This window comes from Vulpes vulpes, chromosome 1 (assembly GCF_048418805.1).
Source record: "Vulpes vulpes isolate BD-2025 chromosome 1, VulVul3, whole genome shotgun sequence".
Taxonomy (NCBI): domain Eukaryota; kingdom Metazoa; phylum Chordata; class Mammalia; order Carnivora; family Canidae; genus Vulpes; species Vulpes vulpes.
Window position 1 is genome coordinate 156905781 of NC_132780.1, and position 18129 is coordinate 156923909.

Genomic DNA, 18129 nt, shown 5'->3' on the forward strand with positions numbered 1-18129 from the left:
AAATTAATTGACCATATTTGCACAGGTTTATTTCTGGTCTCTTCATTATGTTCCATTGATCTGTTTCTGTTTTTGTGCCAAACCACACTGTTTTGATTACTGTAGCTTTGAATATAGTTTAAAATCAGTAAGTGTAATCCTCCAGCTTTGTTCTCCTTTCTCAAGCTTGCTTTGGCTGTTTAGAGTCTTCTGTGGTTCCATACAAACATTAGTAATTTTTTTCTATTTCTGGGAAAAATGCCTTTGGAATTTTGATTAGGATGACATTAAATCTATAAATCACTTTGGGTAGCATAGACATTTCAATAATACTAATTCTTCCAATCCAAAAATAGGAAATATTTCTTTTCTTTTCTTTCTTCTTTCTTTTTCTTTCTTTCTTTCTTTCTTTTCTTTCTTTCTTTCTTTCTTTCTTTCTTTCTTTCTTTCTTCTTTCTTTCTTTCTCTTTCTTTCTTTCTTTCTTTCTTTTTCTCTTTCTTTCTTTCTTTCTTTCTTTCTTTCTTTCTTCTTTCTTTCTTTTTCTTCTTCCTTTCTTTTTTTATATCTTCTTAATCACCTTGCAGCAATGTTTTATTGTGTTCAGTGTACAGATCGTTCATCTCCTCCTTTGTAAAATTTATTCCTAAGTATTTTTTTTCTTTTTGGTGTTATTTTTTTTAATTTTATTTATTTACTCATGAGACACACACACGAGTCAGAGACACAGGGAGAGATAGAAGCAGGCTCCATGCAGGGAGCCTGTTGCAGGACTCGATCTTGGGTCTCCAGGATCATGCCCTGGGCTGAAGGCAGGCACTAAAGTGCTGAGCCACCCAGGCTAACCTCTTTTTGGTGTTATTATAAGTGGGATTGTTATCTTAATTTCTCTTTCTAACAGTTCATTGTGTATAGAAATACAACGGATTTTTGTACTTTGTCTATTTTATAGAATAATATGTCCATATTAACAACTTAACTTTGGATATGTATAAAGGGTTTACAGGGGCACCTGGGTGGCTCAGTGGTTGAGCATTTGCCTTTGGCTCAGGTTGTGATGGTCCTGGGATGGAGTCCTGCATCAGGCTCCCCGCAGGGAGTCTGCTTCTCCCTCTGCCTGTGTCTCTGCCTCTCTCTGTATCTCTCATGAATAAATAAATAAAATCTTTAAAAAGTTTAGATTTATACATCTTAAAATTTGGGATGCTAGTTGGGTCCAGACCCATCACGTCTCTGGGAGAACCTAGAAGTTAGGGATATCTTCCTAATTGTATGGCACTGTGCAGGAGTGGGATTTATGGTGAGAGTATGTCTCAGCCTTTCTGACTCATTTTAATATGGGTTTTTTCTCAGTTGCCTGATGTGCAGTAGTTTCTGGATTCCTTTCAAGGGAAATTGCTGTGCGCATTGTTCTGTACATTCAGTGCATCCATGGCAAGAGAGAAATTCAGGTGCCTCATATGTAACCATCTTAGTCCAGAGTCTTATTATGTATCCAATCATAATCTTTTAATTAGCGACTTTTCCATGCATTTGTCCAAATTTGTGTCTATTGTTTCTGCATCCTAAAGTCCCAGAAATACAGGAGATTTGAGGAGTCAGAGGAACCTAGTTAATATCTGTGTATTACTTTTAAAGTTGAATAGTTTTATGCCTTTGGATATATTTTTTAAAGCTTTTATTTATTTATTGATGAGAGACAGAGAGAGAGAGAGAGAGAGAGAATGGGAGAGACATAGGCAGAGTGAAAAGCAGGCTCCATGCAGGGACCCTGATGTGGGACTCGATCCCGGGACTCCAGGATCACCCCTGGGCGGAAGGCAGGCGCTAAACCGGTGAACCACCCAGGGATCCCCAACCTTTGGATATTTTGAAACTACTTTTACCCTCTTATTAAATAAATAGTATTTTATTTTTTGTTAGTGCATTCATGTATAAAATGGCAATAATTTCATCCATTTCATACAGGCTCCAATGAAAATTAAATAAAATAACAAATATAAAGTCATTAGTCCTGTTCCTGGGACATAACAACTCTTCAGTAAATGTTATCTTCTTTTCCTTTATACTCTGCAGGCCAAGGGCCTTGTCAGTCTCTGTCTCAGTCATTTGGTTAGAACAGAAAATGAGTCTTTTGGTATATTTAATGTCTACCATATCATGATTCTTAAGTTTATATTTTAGATATTACGTACATGTTTATATTCTGGGCACAAAGCATGGTGCTTTAAACAAGGTATGACATCATTTTTCAAGATAATGTTAACTCTGAAAAGATTTGCACCTATAGTTCTGAGAAACAATCCATGGAATTTTATGACATAATTAGTAAAACATTTTTATATACTCTTGGTATGTTATCTACACAGAATTTCTTAATGAATACATAGAAATATGAATCATTTTCACTCTAGAATCTAAGTTACTACATCTTCAAAGATATTTACATACACAAATGTGATTTTTTAAACATTTTACTCTGAAAATTAGTGTTTTTTAGAACTATTATTAGTTGACATTTATGCTTATAAACATTTAGTGACTTTTAAGAAATGTTAACAATAAAAACTCACACTGAAAAGGCTAATGTGAAGCCATCACATTCATATCATTTATCACATGAAAAATTAAAGATCTGTCAAAATCACCAAAGAGTTTAATTAGTATCCTTTTCAATAAGAAATGGATTGTGCCCTTGATTATGAAACTCAAGTCATGCTTAGAACCCAGATGGTGATCTTTTACACTCACCCAAGTGATACAGCTAAATGTATGAATGAATTCCATTTGAATATTTGTCCTAACTTAGCTAAAAATGTAATCAAGGGCACCAAGTACACTTTGTGCAGGTGCTGCAGTTATTTTCCTGGAATATAAATGCAGAATTCCATAGGGAATGACATGGAAACAACATGTTTCCCTCTTAGGCCTATATCTGGGTATATATAGAATGATTTATTAGAAAGCATTGCATAAACTAATTGAATTATATCTCCCATGGGAAGAAAGGGATCATTTTTAGACTGCCAATAGTTCTGTTTCTAGAGTTTACAAGAATCTTTTACTAAATTAATTAGCAGGCTTAATGGAAAATACAAAAGTAATTTCTTTTTAGAAAAAAAAATCGTTTAAAATTCTTGATCTTTCCTGGTGCAAAACTTAAGGTGATGCCTTTCCTTCTGTTCATCATCATTTATATTATTTTGCTATACCCTATTTAAATATAATAAAATGCTTTCCAAGAAGAAACTACTAATTAATTTAAGAAAATGAGAAAACTAAAAGTCTGAGTGTTTAGAAAAAAAGAAAGAAGCTAGGAGTAATATTGCAGACCAGGGCAATCTAGATATTTAGGCTATACCCTGATACTACATTCATTCAACTTGCATTCCAAATGCCATGGCAGAAAATCTACAGAAGTGTAAGAGAAACACAGCAGAAATGTATCCATTATGGACTGCTTAACCAGAGCAAACTGCCAAATTGGCCAGTCAATGTGCCAAGTATCTCTCTGCTAGTTGTGTTCCATCTGAGTTGTGTAGTTTAGATCCAGAACTTGTTCTGTGATCTCTGAACTTCCCAGAAGAATAGAAAGTTACTACTGAGATTCTCTTTATTATAGCATTTCTGTCATGGAATCATATGTTCTCTTTCTTGCACTGCTGTTTATAAAGTAGTGGGATATTTTCTTCAATAAGATCTTGGAGAAACAGAGTATGTTAAAGGGATAATCCAAACACTGGTCTATCCAAAGAGCAGAATTAGAACATGGTACCTATTACAGCCTTACCTTACCCAATGCAAAGTCTTGTTTTTTTCTCGAATTTTGTGTAGCTCTGAATAAAAATTACTAATGTAGTCTATTGTTCCTAAACTTAAATTACCTATGAATACTCTGGGCAGCTTGTTAAATTATAGATTTAAACTCAAAAGTTTTGGTGTGAGGCCTGAGGTTCTCCACTCTTAATAAACCCCAGGGGATTCTGATGCTGATAGTCCATGGACTAAGTAACAAAAATCTAGTCCAACAATTTTATTTTAAAATAAGCCCAAGGGTGTTACCTACTTCACCAATATCTTATAGCAAGATAATGCCAGAATAAAATCACATAGATACAAGATGCCCTGAACTCTAACTTAGGGCTCATTGTACTGCCAAGCCTTGATTTCTCTCTCAAAGGAGTCTATCCTGGCTGTGGAAAATGGCAATGTAATGGTAAAGACTAAATATCTCTAAAATTTACTTCCAATATAATTTTCATTTGCTGTTTTTTCTTTCTTACATGGTTGAAGATGGAACTAAAGTAGTTAATAGGAAGATTTTATTTGAATCCCACTTTAATCTGATTTACAATGCTTTGATATAAGGAAAATGCACTGTTTAACTTGTTATTTAAACAAAACAAACAAGATTATGAAATACCTAAATTGGGATTTTTGCAGTAAATATCATTTTTTTCTCTATTGAAAATGTGTCTGACAATGCTTCCAGGAAAGAAAAGCCACTGAAATATAAGGAAACAAAACCACTGTCTTAGAAATAGCCTGAAATGCAGAAATGAATCAAATACAGGAAGGAAAAGTACATCAGGGTTGAAACTAGACACTATGCCAAATTCATGAAATGAACGTCAAAATTCTTTAAAGGTAATGTAGAGTTTTCTTGTTTCCCATTTTAGTACTTATGTATTTATAATTTGTTATTAAAAACAAAATAAAACAAAAACAAGACAGAACACTGCTCTTTTGTAGCAGTTATCTTTCTCAGTCACAACAAAATAAAGATAAATATCTGATTTTTATATCACCCTACTCTGTTTTTTCCCCTGAGTGAGTGTGTGTATGTCTTGTATATGTGTATCCAGAGTTAATTGCATTTGTCACTAACCACAAACATCTCATATTCAATCATGTATTTGTTTTTATTGTAACATTGATTTTAATTTTTGAAGCTTGCCTCAAATTCCCAGATTGACAAAAATAAAAAAACTGAAACAGGGTGCCTGGTAGGCTCATTCAGTTAAGTGCCTGACTTTTGATTTCTGCTCAGGTCATGATCTCAGGGTTGTGAGATGACTCGGAGTACAGCGGGGTGTCTGCTTCACTCCTGATCCTCTCCCCAGCCCCCACCCCCACTTTCTCTCTTCCTCTCTCTATCAAATAAAAAAAAAATCTTTAAAAAATAAACAAGACAAAAAAAAAAAACAGAAACAAAATAAGTTTTCTTCTGGTTTTTCCCCTTATATCCTAATATAAACTTTGCTTTCTCACTTTTTAAAAAAGATTGCATTTATTTATTCATAAATAAATGAATAAAGAGAGAGAGAGAGAGAGAGAGAGGCGCAGAGACACAGGCAGAGGGAGAAGCAGGCTCCATGCGGGACCCCGACTGGGACTTAATCCTAGGACTCCAGGATCATGCCCTAGGCTGAAAGTAGGCGCCAAACTGCTGAGCCACCCAGGGATCCCCACTCTCTGACTTTCCAAGGAGCATCAGATATAACATTACTCTGCCCCCATACTGACCCTTAGCATTCTTTTCTATCAGTACTGCCACCCCTCTTGTCTCTAGCTTAGAAAGACAGACTTGGGAGGCCCTGCACAGCTCAGTTAAGCATCTGCCTTCTCACAGGTCATGATATCAGGGTCCTGGGAACTGGCCTCAGTTGCTCTCCCTGCTCAGTAGGGAGTCTACTTCTTCCTCTCTATCTCCTCTTTCTGCTCATGCACACTCTCTTTCTCTCTAAAACAAATAAATAAAATTTTAGAAAAAAGAAAAAAAAAAGACAGACTTGGGCATTAATCTAAAAGGCTATTTTGGGCATTGCAAACAGAGGAAGTTACAATAAATAGGTCAGCTAAGTAACATACACATTTATATCTATTTGATATTTCCAATTAGAACTGGAGAGCAGGAGGTATTTCTGAAAATTATTTTATTTCTGTTTCTCATAGGTAGGAAATATTTAATTTTTGCAAAATGAATGACCAAAATTACATTTAGAGTGTACTTAATGTATAAATGAAAAGAGCACTTAAAAAATTCTGTTGAACTGCAATAATTAATATAGATGACAGCAAAAATTTTAAGTAGAATAGAATATATAGTCCTAAACTGACTCATATATAGTAACTTAGTGTATGAAAAATGAGGCAACCTGAATCAAAAGAAAAATGACAGACTCTTTGATAAAAATTCTTAGAAAATTCATTTCCCTACTTTTATCATAATAATATATTCACTGTGAATTAAAGTACTAAAAGTTTTATTAATCCTAAAATTGTAGATGAGAATATAAGAGAATAATTCAAATATTGCTGCATGAAAAGATTTTCTAAGGAGAAATTCAAAGTCCAGTGTCATAAAGAAAAATGTAGGGGTACGTAGGTGGCTCAGCCAGTTAAGCATCTGCCTTTGGCTCAGGTCATGATCCAGGAGTCCTGGGATTCAGCCTTCATCAGGCTCCCTGCTCAGTGCGGAGTCTGCTTCTTCCTCTCCCTCTGCCTCTCCCCCTCCCCCTGGGCAAGCTCCCCCTCTATCTCCCAAAGGAATAAACAAAATCTTTAAAAGAAGAAAAAAGTAAAGAAAAATATAAAAATCCCACAATTTACAAGTCTTAAAAAGTAAGAGCAGCTAAGCTCTAGACAAGATTTCAATTTTGTAGAACTCAATGGATTTTACCTACAATTTAGAATAATATATGCAAACCAAAAAGCAAAGAATAAGAAATGTGAAAGAAAAATACTATTCATCAAAGGCTATGAGTAGACAGGCACAAAGAAATACAGATGGCAAATAATCTTACAGAAAGGTGCTTAATCTTGGTAATAACCTGGGAAAATGTAAATCAGAACAATTGCATGCCACCTTTTTTCTCATCAAATTAGTCAACACTTTAAAGAAAATGATTTTATTTACTAGGATCTAAGGAAGCTGGCATGCTTATACTCTCATTAAATAAGTAAGGTTTCTTTTAAAAATATATTTTTATTTTAGAGAGAGAGGGCATGTGAGTAGAGGGCAGGGAAGAGGAAGAGGATCTAAAGCAGACCCTGCAATAAGTGTGGAGCCCCACTTGGGGCTTGATTTTACAACTCTGAGATCATGACCTGAGCTGAAATCAAGAGTCAGATGCTTAAGTGACTGAGCCACTCAGGTGCTCCTAAATAAGTGAGGTTCTTCAAGACTTATTTGGAAAATGTAGTTGTTAAAAGTAATGAGTCAGTGTCTTTCTACCATCTTTTCATGCCACCATAATGATGCTTGTGAATATCCTGGCAGAAATTCTCAAGAGCATTAACAAACAAACAAACACACAACAAGCATTAACGATGTTGAAAAGAGAGACCAAACACTAGGTTCTTAATGGGCGGTGCTCCAAAGTCATCATCTGGTTTCTAACTGTGATGATGAAGCATGGTTACTTCGGTGAATTTGAAATCATCAATAATCAAAGAGCTGGGAAAATTATCGTGAACCTTATGGGCAGGTTAAACAAGTTTGGAATGATTAGCCTCAGATTTGAGGTACAACTCAAAGATTTAGAAAAATGGTATATAAGCTGCTTCTGTCCTGCCCATTTTGTTTCATTGTACTGACAACTTCAGCTGGCATCATGGACCATGAAGAAACAAGATGAAAACACATAGGAGAGAAAATCCAATTCTTTTTTCTAGGGATATAATACATGTATGCAAATAAAATGCCTCAATGGAAATAAATAAATAAATAAATAAATAAATAAATAAATAAATGGAACGAGTCAGGACTCTATGTATTACAATGCAATGGTTCCTAAGATACACTAAGTGAAAAAAAAGTGTCTTAATAAGGAGAATAATGAGTCCAGTTTTATGTTAAAATAAAAATATTAGGAAAAATTTAGAAGTATATAGGTAGAATTTTAATAATTGTTCTTATAATATTGCATGTATGTGTGTATGAAATCTGTTTACAAAAGAAAATATTTATTTATTATATGTTTAATTCTGAAGAAGAATGCCTCATTTATACCACCAAGAGACAGGGTTTTAGAGATTGCCGTAGGCAATATATCTAAGAATGCTAACAAGATAGATGCCTTGTCCATTTTTACCAGGGAATTTATTAATTATAACACTTCCTTTTCCATATCAAGTATGGCTTCACTATCTAGAACCAAATCAATGTAATATCAAGAAATAATTTTAATAAAACAATGTTGGAAAATGTGCTAATTGTTTTACATGCATTATCTAATTTATTCCTCACAACAACCAAGAGGATGTTATTATGACTATCCTCATTAAATAGCTAAGATGTGATTTTATAATATAAATAATTTATCCAAGAACACATAGCAAGTAAGTAGCAAAATAGTGGCTCACTCCTGTTTCTCCTTATTGCATTTCACCACCCTATCACTCTCTCTGAAAAGATAATTTACTGAATATCTACCATGTCATATGTGCTAAATTATACCAGTGACTATGTGACATCAGAATCATTATTGCTATATTTTACTGACAAGGGAATGAGAGAAAGGAGTTAAATAAAATATTCGTAGTCTCACTTTATTACAGGCTCTTTTTAGTCCCAATACTTCCTTCCTTTACCATGTGAGACAGGAAAGATTTGGAAGAATCTCCCATTATTGAGTAAGGCTAAGAAGACTCTCATCAAATATGATCTCAAACTTCAGGTAACCAACATTTCTCAATAAATAAGGTATCCCACATAAAATACCATGCACCAGTCACATCACAGACTCCTGAAGACTCAAAAACAGATCCTGAGAGTACTACAGGTGTTGGTGTTCTTTACATGTACCCATTTCTTGGCACATACATCCAGTATTTATTTTCTTGTTTTATCTGGATCATTTTAATGTCCTCTCATCCCTAGACATCCACAGACATCTGTATGTCCTAAGACCAGAAAGGGGGAGGCAGATGGCAAAGCATAAGCCTTTTAAGCCTTCTTTTGAAATGACCACTTCCAGGATTTAATTAATGAGGGATCTAGATTGTAGAAATTGATGATAACAAGAGACAGAGGAGGGAAAATGAAAAGAAGCTGTCATTTTTAGTTCTGTTGGGAGTAACTGAGAAATTACAAAGAAGGTGAGAGAGCAGTTAAATCATCAACAACTATTGAAGAAATTTCAAAATCTATAACAATTACTTTGGTTTTCTTTTAAATTATTTTATTTTATTTTTAAAAGATTTTATTTATTTATTCATGAGAGACACAGAGAGAGAGGCAGAGACACAGGCAGAGGGAGAAGCAGGCTCTATGCAGGGAGTCCGATGTGGTACTCTATCCCGGGAATCCAGGATCACGCTCTGGGCTGAAGGCAGGCACTAAACTACTGAGCCACCCGGGTGTCCTTTTAAATTATTTTAAATGTAATATAAAACTTACATTAATCTTGATCTTACATCTTGAGGTAGTCCATTCCACAACACATGAACATTGATACTTGCTAACAAGATCTATACATCTGAAACACAGAATTAAATTTTTAAATAAGTAAGACATTAAAACATAATTTCAAAGGAGTTTCACTATTTAAAGTTTTTCTTTTCCAGTCACGGTAAAAAAAAAAAAAAAAAAAAAAAATTCCCACAAGCAATAGAAGGCAGAGTCTGTTCCTGGTTTCTTTTTTTTTATTTTTTTTATTTTTTTTTATTTTTTTATTTTATTTTATTTTTTTTTATGTTCCTGGTTTCTTATCCTTCAAGGTGATTGGACTGAAAGAACAGATCAATTTTAATTTTTGCCATCATCCCCATGGCATTATAAGGAAAGAACAGTTCTAAAGATAAAAAGTATGTCTAGAATTTATGTAGGGAACTGAAGTCAGCTATGGCCAAATTGCACTACAGTGAGCTACCCATCCTTATCCTCCCTTCTCTGCTTACAAAGTCAGTGGCAGGACTAAAAAAGAAAAAATAATGCTGCAGAGAAAGGCTGGTGCATCTATGAAGCATTCTTTGCCACTTGCATCTCCTAGAAATATCCAGGGTCTAAATTTGCATAAACTAATATTCTATCCATGAGCATGAGAGTTATTATGCAATTTCATAAAGAGAGTCAAAAATACCTTACATGCACATAGGGATGAGAGGACCAGTCTACTTAGGGACATTTTAAATACTAAGTGTGTGGTATTATCCCTTTGCAGAGCAAATAATAGAATGTCTCATCATCTTACCTGCTACTTCTATTACTGTAAGCAGTTACCTTTAAGTATATTAAAGTCCAATTAATCCACATTTATTGAAAATTACTTTATGCTAATGAGCAGAAATAAAAGAGCAGAGATAACATATCAGTACACTGCATTAAGTAAAACAGGCAGCATCTCATCTTAACTGTACTTAGCTCTTGTTTTATGAAAGAGCATAATTAAAATTATATTTATCAACTTTCCCGTGACATGTCCTAAATATTGTGAGTTAAATTTATTTTCTGATTTAATAATAGAAAAACAAAAATTCTTACCTTCCATGTAGACAAGGATTTGAGAGGCAATCATTTGCATTTGTTTCACAATGTGTTCCGAAAAATCCACTCTTGCAGTCACAGGTATAATGATTGATGCCATCAATGCAAGTTCCATCATGGAGACAGGGCTCTGATAGACATTCATCTATATTTACTTCACAATCAATGCCTGCAATAGAAGAGACAAGATAAAACATGAGACCATTTATATGTAAAACTCGAAAGTTTGTTCATTTATGGTAAATGTCACCAAGAAATCAAGGCTCCCTTCACAGAAAAGTAATTTGACACACTGTAGCAAAATAAAACATTTCTCAAGGTTAAACATACCAGATCTATAAACTCTTACACTTCTAATTTAATGTGAATGAGAAAAACAAAGCACAAGCATAATCTTCTTAAGAAATTTGTTTTTAGTGTGAGGAATTGAGAATATTAGTGAAATAATATTCACTAATTACTGAATAATAATAGTCACTGTAAATACTAATTCTAGGGTTTTTTTTCATAGTTTTTGTTTTATAAGATTGTATTTATTTATCCATGAGAGATACAGAGAGAGAGAGAGAGAGACAGAGACACAGGCAGAGGGAGAAGCAGGCTCCATGCAGGGAGCCTGACATGGGACTTGATCCCAGGACTTCAGGATCACGGCCTGGGCTGAAGGCAGGCACTAAACCACTGAGCCACTGAGGGATCCTCCCCTTTTTTTAATGATTATTGGCAGTCAAACATTTCTTACTTATAGGAGTTAAGAAAGAGCAAGTTTGTGATGCCTGAGTGGCTCAGTGGTTGAGCATCTGCCTTTGGCTGGGGCGTGATCCTGGAGTTCTGGGATAGAGTCCCACGTCAGGCCCCCTGCATGGAGCTTGCTTCTCTCTCTGCTTATGTCTCTGTCTCTGTCTCTCTCTCTGTGTCTCTCATGAATAAATAAATAAAATCTTTTTTTTTTATAAAGAAAGAGTGAATTTTACTAAATTTGGTCTTGGTGAGTCTATTAATGGGCTAAGATCTCTAAATGCAATCTACTTTTGGCAAAATACCAGTGTTTTCAAAGGCCAAGTTTTAAATATTTATTAAGCACCTACCGTATGCTACCTCTGTGGTCAACTAGGGGTACCAAACAGAAAAAGGAGAAACAATAAACAACAAAACAAGAAAAGAAAAAGAAAAAAAAAAAAAACAAGAAAAGAGAGTGACCCTATTAATCCAGAAATGTTTTGTCAGAGGCAATATTTATGGATAGAAAACATCAGGAGAACAACATAAACAAAGCTTAATGGGAAACTAGATGGTAGTTCAGGTTTTACATGTGAGAGGTATTAGGAAAAAGTAGAGACATGGTAAAAATGGTTAGAATAATCTCTTTGTCATTATGTCCGTCTGTGCTGAACATCTAGTTACCACTAGTTGAGCACTTACAGGCGTGCCGGGCCTTGTGTTGAAGGCTTAGTTTTCTGACATGGAAATTTCTCTCCCCATTTTATAGAATAAGAAAATAAAGCATAAGATCTTACGGCTAGTAAACGGAATAGTGCATGCTGTTAAGCACTAAGTGATACCATCATACTATATCTTAATATGTAACAGTATGGTGTCTGTCCTAATGAGAGAGCAAACTGAGTGCTTTGGGCATTTAAGAAATGGAATTAATTGAGTCTATATCTGAGAAAGAGGATCAAGAAAGCTTTGATGATCATGGTGAAAAGGAATCCGAGAAAATTGAGATAAAAAGTTTGAAAGAGTACATTCTGTGTGAGTTAGGTATCTCAGCACTTGTTTGCATACCAGGAAAAAGCTGGGGAGGACAAGGCTACTGCCAGATAGGCAGCCATTTCACAAAGTTGTATCATAACTTAACTAATTTTCATATCATTTGTAGAACTATCTATTCAAGTGAATGTTATTTAGAGCAGTCACACTGGGAGTCTGTGATTTATTGCAAATGAGGCTTCAAATGCAAAAAATATTTTTGGAAATTCTCTTCATAGACTGTCAGTTTTCAAGTCAAAATCCTATTATGTAATGGCTGCTTAAAAAAAAAAAAACACGATGCTATTACCTAAATAGTACTTTGGATATTAATGATATTCATAAAAATAATGCATGTAAATTGGTCAAATCCACAGCCATGTTTAAAAGGACCATCAAAATTTAGGTTCAGAATATGGATTGAACAAGCATAATAGTGCACATTAATATTAAAAATGAAAAAGACCCCCTTTCCTAAATCTCAGTGGCTCATGTCACACAGGTATATTTCTCACTCATACTCCACTTTTCAGTCTTCATTATGGGACCCAGGTTAATGGAACATCCTCTACCTGGGACATTGTCATCATCATGGGAAAGGGAAAGGGGTACTTGACAAGCATATACTGGTTCTTAAATCTCCCACCTACATTTCATTTGCTGATCCAAGTCACACAATCAAGCCCATCATATATGGGATGAGGATGAGTGATCTGCCAGAAGAGAGCAGGTATTTGTGACAATAATAATATTTAGTGAAGACACATTCATCATCTAATTTTCTCATTTGTAAATGAGGGTTATTTATTAGGACATCACAGGTTTATTGAGATGATAAAGTAAAGCTATGTATTTAATACTAGTCCAGGGCCTGATGCATATTTAACATATAATTACTATCATTTTGTTGACAAAAAAAATAACAATCACATTGTATCAAATGAGTGATTTTGAAATTTCCAGAGACATTATTATTCTAATTAATAAGATGAGTAAAAAGTGTCTCCGTAGCACTCTGTAGAATGCTGGCAGAGTCCATGACAAAAATTTCAGTTACAAAGAGATGGTGAATTTACCAGAAAAGTGTCGGGCAAGGAGTAAAATGATAAAAGGGAATTGGACAGGAAACATCTAGTACCATTTAGAGATAAGAGACTTCACAGAAGATACAATTCTCTGCTGTATTCTCTGTTAGAGAGGGCAGGAGTGTCTCAATTTTACTGGAGAAGCACCATCAACATTACCTAAGAGCTTTTTATTCCCCCACTGTTTTATTCATTAAGTAAACTAGTCCTAATTTGACTTCCTAAGTAACCTCCAGAGAGACTAAGAATGTAATCATCATCTGACTTGGACATTCTGTTCCTTGTAAACCTCTTTTTTTTTTTTTTTCATTTTTAATGCCCTAATCCTTCAGCACCATACAAGTCATGTCCTCTTTTTACCTTTCTAACTTCATCTTATTCTATCATTATCCTTGACTACTCTGCTGTAGTTACACTGACCTTGTGTTTCCTCAAAAACTTGGTCTCTCTTCCTAGCAGTATCTTATCCTAGATTTTACACAATTCATCTCTTTCTTTCTTCAAATATTTATTTAAGTGACATTTTCTCAATGAGGCCTATTTGACCACAGTAGTTAAAACTGCATCCCCTTCCCCAATCACAATCACCGTTATCCTAATTTTAATGTTTTTCCCCATTGCAAATAAAGATTTGTTCATCTATCTTTTTTTTTTTTTTCTTCTTGTTTACCTTTTCCATTCCAAGCTTAGCTCCATGAGGGCTTAAATTTTGTTTGTCTGATTCAGTGCTTCATTCCTCCAGATCATTGTGGTGTGAGTATGCATGTATTTATACTTTGCTTTACCCATCTGTTTTTGTGTTGAACAAAACAGTTCTTGAGAATCTGGGGAAACTGTCTGTCCTTGGAATGTTAAGAATCAGAATCTGGAATGAGATAATCCCTCTAAGGTGTATGCTTGAAAGGCATGTCTTATCTTGAAAGGCTTGAAAGGCAGGGAAGGGAAATTACTTAATGGAATCTTTATTTTTGCCCCACCTTCAAACAGAGAAGCTTTCATGATAAATTAAAAAAATAATAAAGATGCAGAGAGTGTTAGACTTTGGTTCAAAATGATCTCTTATACATAGTTATCAGCCCTGAGAAAGAAGGAAATACTGTTGTTTTTGACAACATGAACTCTGAGGACATTAAGCTAAGTTAGACAGAGAAAGACAAGTACTGCACAGTATCACTTATCTGTGGAATCTTAAAAAAAAAAAAAACTAAGAAAAAACATCAAACCTATAGAAATAGAGAAGAAAAGTGGTTGCCAGGTGCTGGGAGTAGAGGAAACAGGGAGAGATTGTTGAAATCACACAGACTTTCAGCTATAAGATGAATAAGCTCTCAGGATCTAATGTACACAAACACAGTGACTGTGGTCGATAATATTGTATTGTATAATTTGAAACATGTTAAGAGATATAACTTACACGTTTTCCTAAAAAGATAAAAATTCTGAGGTGTTTTAATTAACTAGATGGGATAAATCCTTTTATAATTCTTACATGCACCAAATCATTATGTTGTATACTTTAAATATCTTACAGTTTTATAAATTATATCATAATAAATCTGAAAACAATAGAAATCGTATATCACCACCATAAATGGAAAGCCATTATTATGTTCCAGAAATGAAAAATAACTAAAAAAATAAGTACAACAAAAATATAATTACCAACTTATCCAAACTTTAAATTACTCATCTGTAAATTATGGATCAAAATATCTACATTGTAGCATAGTCAAGAGATTTCCAGAGAATATGTATGCATTTCTAACAGCATGCAAAAGATGAAAAGTGATTATATAATAATTTATTATTATAAAAACATGCTCATTTATCTTCTTTATAGGATTCAAATTTGAATGCTTTGATATTGTCTTCATGAATCCAAGAAAATAAAAAAATAAATAATATTTAGTGTTAGACATTACCAAAGCCTTGCTCAAAATCTCAGTCTTAATTATTTGCCTACCTTGCCTTATCCATCAAATACTTCTTACTGCTCATCAATGTATCCAACGCATATTCACTGAGCATCTATTTTGTATCAGTCATGGTTCTGGACTTCTTCCATAGTTAGTTCCCATTGGCCTGGTATGTACCTTCACAGCTTACTTCCATCAGATTGTAATAAATATTTTGCAGATAATTTAATGATGAACATTGGGGTTTCATTTGATAAGAGAAGAAACATGATAATTATCTATCTATCTATCTATCTATCTATCTATCTATCTATCATCTATCTATCTATTATCTATCTATCTATCTATCTATCTATCTATCTATCTATCATCTATCTATCTATCTATCTATCTATCTACCTATCATCTATTTTTACTTTTTGCTATGTCTAACCTATTTTCATTTCTGCTATCTCACTGCCTGCTTTGGGGCTTACAAAACCACAAAATATATCTTGGAATAATAATTCCATAGTTACTAAATATCAACATATCAATCCCTAAAGAGAGCAAAAAATTACATTGTTTTTATTATTAATAAAAAATAAGAACTTTATAGAATTTTACTTACTTCTTTTTCTTGGGATCACAGGTTGATTCTTAATTTGTTCTTATCAGTTAAAACTATTTCCAGACTTAATTTTTAGATTTACTTGATCTTTTTTTAAAAGCTGGATAGGCACAGAACTGATCCAGTAGTTATATAAAGTTATAAATGTAATATAGGTGTAAAAACTAGTAATAAATGGTATACATACAAAATTAAGAAAACAAAAAAAACATAATTTACTAACATTGATGGTGGACAGCACAGAGTTAGGAGCACCTAAAAAAATACCTGCCCTCTGTGCTAGAGATTTCAGCTTTAGCGTCATTTTACTACCTGAAAAATATTTTTAAAAAGAATAAACTTTCAGATGTAATAGGTTTCCATACAGTTCTAGATAAAAATTTGCATATTTGTGAACACACAGACCTTACTGAAAGTAATTCACAAAAATTAATGCCACAAATCTTCGGCCCAGTGAAGTTTAAGTGATTTTAACATACAACTCACATTATATATATCACTATTGTTTCTTTGGAAAGAAATGTTTTAATATTTGCAAACATATCCACCACATACAAGATTGTATTTGAAATATTTTCAGTTTGTAATTCTAACATTAGAGTCCTTGACTTCATTAATAGTATAGGTAACTTCCTTTCCTAGCAGGGTAGATGATTACCTGTGGCATTTAAGGCACTTCCCAGGCCTCTGCCATTTCAATACCCTCTTTACCAAACCGTGTCAACATGTGCCTCTGTATTGAACATTTTCACAGCAGAAATTAATGAATCATTTTCAGCAATAAGCCATTAAAGAATATGAACTGAGAAGCACAATCAGTAAAATATCTACATGCATCAACAATGTTATAACAAATTAAACTATATGCAAATAAGCATGGCTCTATCTATCTATATATTAATCTATCACTAACCAAGAGTATGCCTCACACAATCTATATTTTTAAAAATGTCTTTCCAGATGTTTTCAAAGCACAGGTAGATGTGAGAATCACTGCTTTCATCAAACTAGATTGGAATTAAATATTATATTTTCTTATATCTGTTACTCCTGATAGTTCTATCTGGAATTTTATTTCCTTATCTCTGCTGATTTGAAGCCTGATTTTACCCAGGTCCTACTAAAATTCTAACTCATTTTAAAAATTTTCCTTGAATATTTCCTAATAAAAATTAGCTAACAACTTTTATCAGATTATCTTTAAAGTATATCTATTCTTATCTACTGTTAAAACATCCAAATTATGATGATATTTTAAAAACGATTACAACTTACATAGTAGGATGGTATATGAATGACCTAATAAATTAATGCAGGCATGCAATAATCACATAATTAATGGACTTAGGAATCAATGACTTTGAAAATTCAGATGGACACTTCTAACCATTTTAAATTATGAGATACAATAATGGAAAAAACTTTTTTAGATTAAAAGGAGAATTTTTATAGCAAAATATTTTATTATCAACAATATTTAAATTAAAAAAAAATAGATCGGGATCCCTGGGTGGCGCAGCGGTTTAGCGCCTGCCTTTGGCCCAGGGCGCGATCCTGGAGACCCGGGATCGAATCCCACATCAGGCTCCCGGTGCATGGAGCCTGCTTCTCCCTCTGCCTGTGTCTCTGCCTCTCTCTCTCTCTCTCACTGTGTGCCTATCATAAATAAATAAAAAATTTAAAAAAAAAAAATTAAAAAAAAAATTAAAAAAAAAAAATAGATCAACTATCATAAAGTGTTTCCAGGCAGGCAGTCCAACAAATGCTATTCTTTTAGAAGCAATGTAGGAAAACACACAATTTTGTTTAAAAGTAAATAAATTTAAAAATTATAAGACACTCACAAAAAGCAAAAAAACAAAATGAAAAAAACCCATACCCACAAATTATCAGTGGAATGAGATAAAAAAGGACTTAGAGTTTGAAACTATCAGAGAGGAAATACAAAATACAATTAACATATAAAAACAGGTGAATATTTGACCAATGAATCAATGAGGAATGTCAAAAAAAAGAAATTATTAAAAATATTCAAATGGAAATGCTAATAAATAATACTTACAGATGAAGAATCCCTTTAGTGAGCTTCTCAGTGGACTAGACATAGCTGAGAAACAACCACTGAATGTGAAAACAAATCAGTAGAATTTATTAGGTTGAAATGCCCAGAGATTTAAAAAAAAGAAAAAAAAAAAAAGAAAGAAAGAAAACAGAACAGAGCATCTAAAAAATGTGGGCTGTTATCAGGGACTCTCACTTACTTTAAGTTGGTATTTTAAAAGTAAAAAGGAAAGGAAAAG

At 33.6% G+C, this 18129-nt stretch overlaps 1 protein-coding gene across 1 annotated transcript in view; it reads right to left on the reverse strand.

The window, feature by feature from the left end:
* The window catches only part of LOC112914100 (eyes shut homolog), a 1106577-nt gene that overhangs the window by 928659 nt on the left and 159789 nt on the right, over positions 1-18129 (reverse strand). Inside the window, 2 exon segments of the mRNA XM_072749029.1 lie at positions 9381-9459; positions 10464-10635. Coding sequence (XP_072605130.1) covers positions 9381-9459; positions 10464-10635 — 251 coding nt within the window.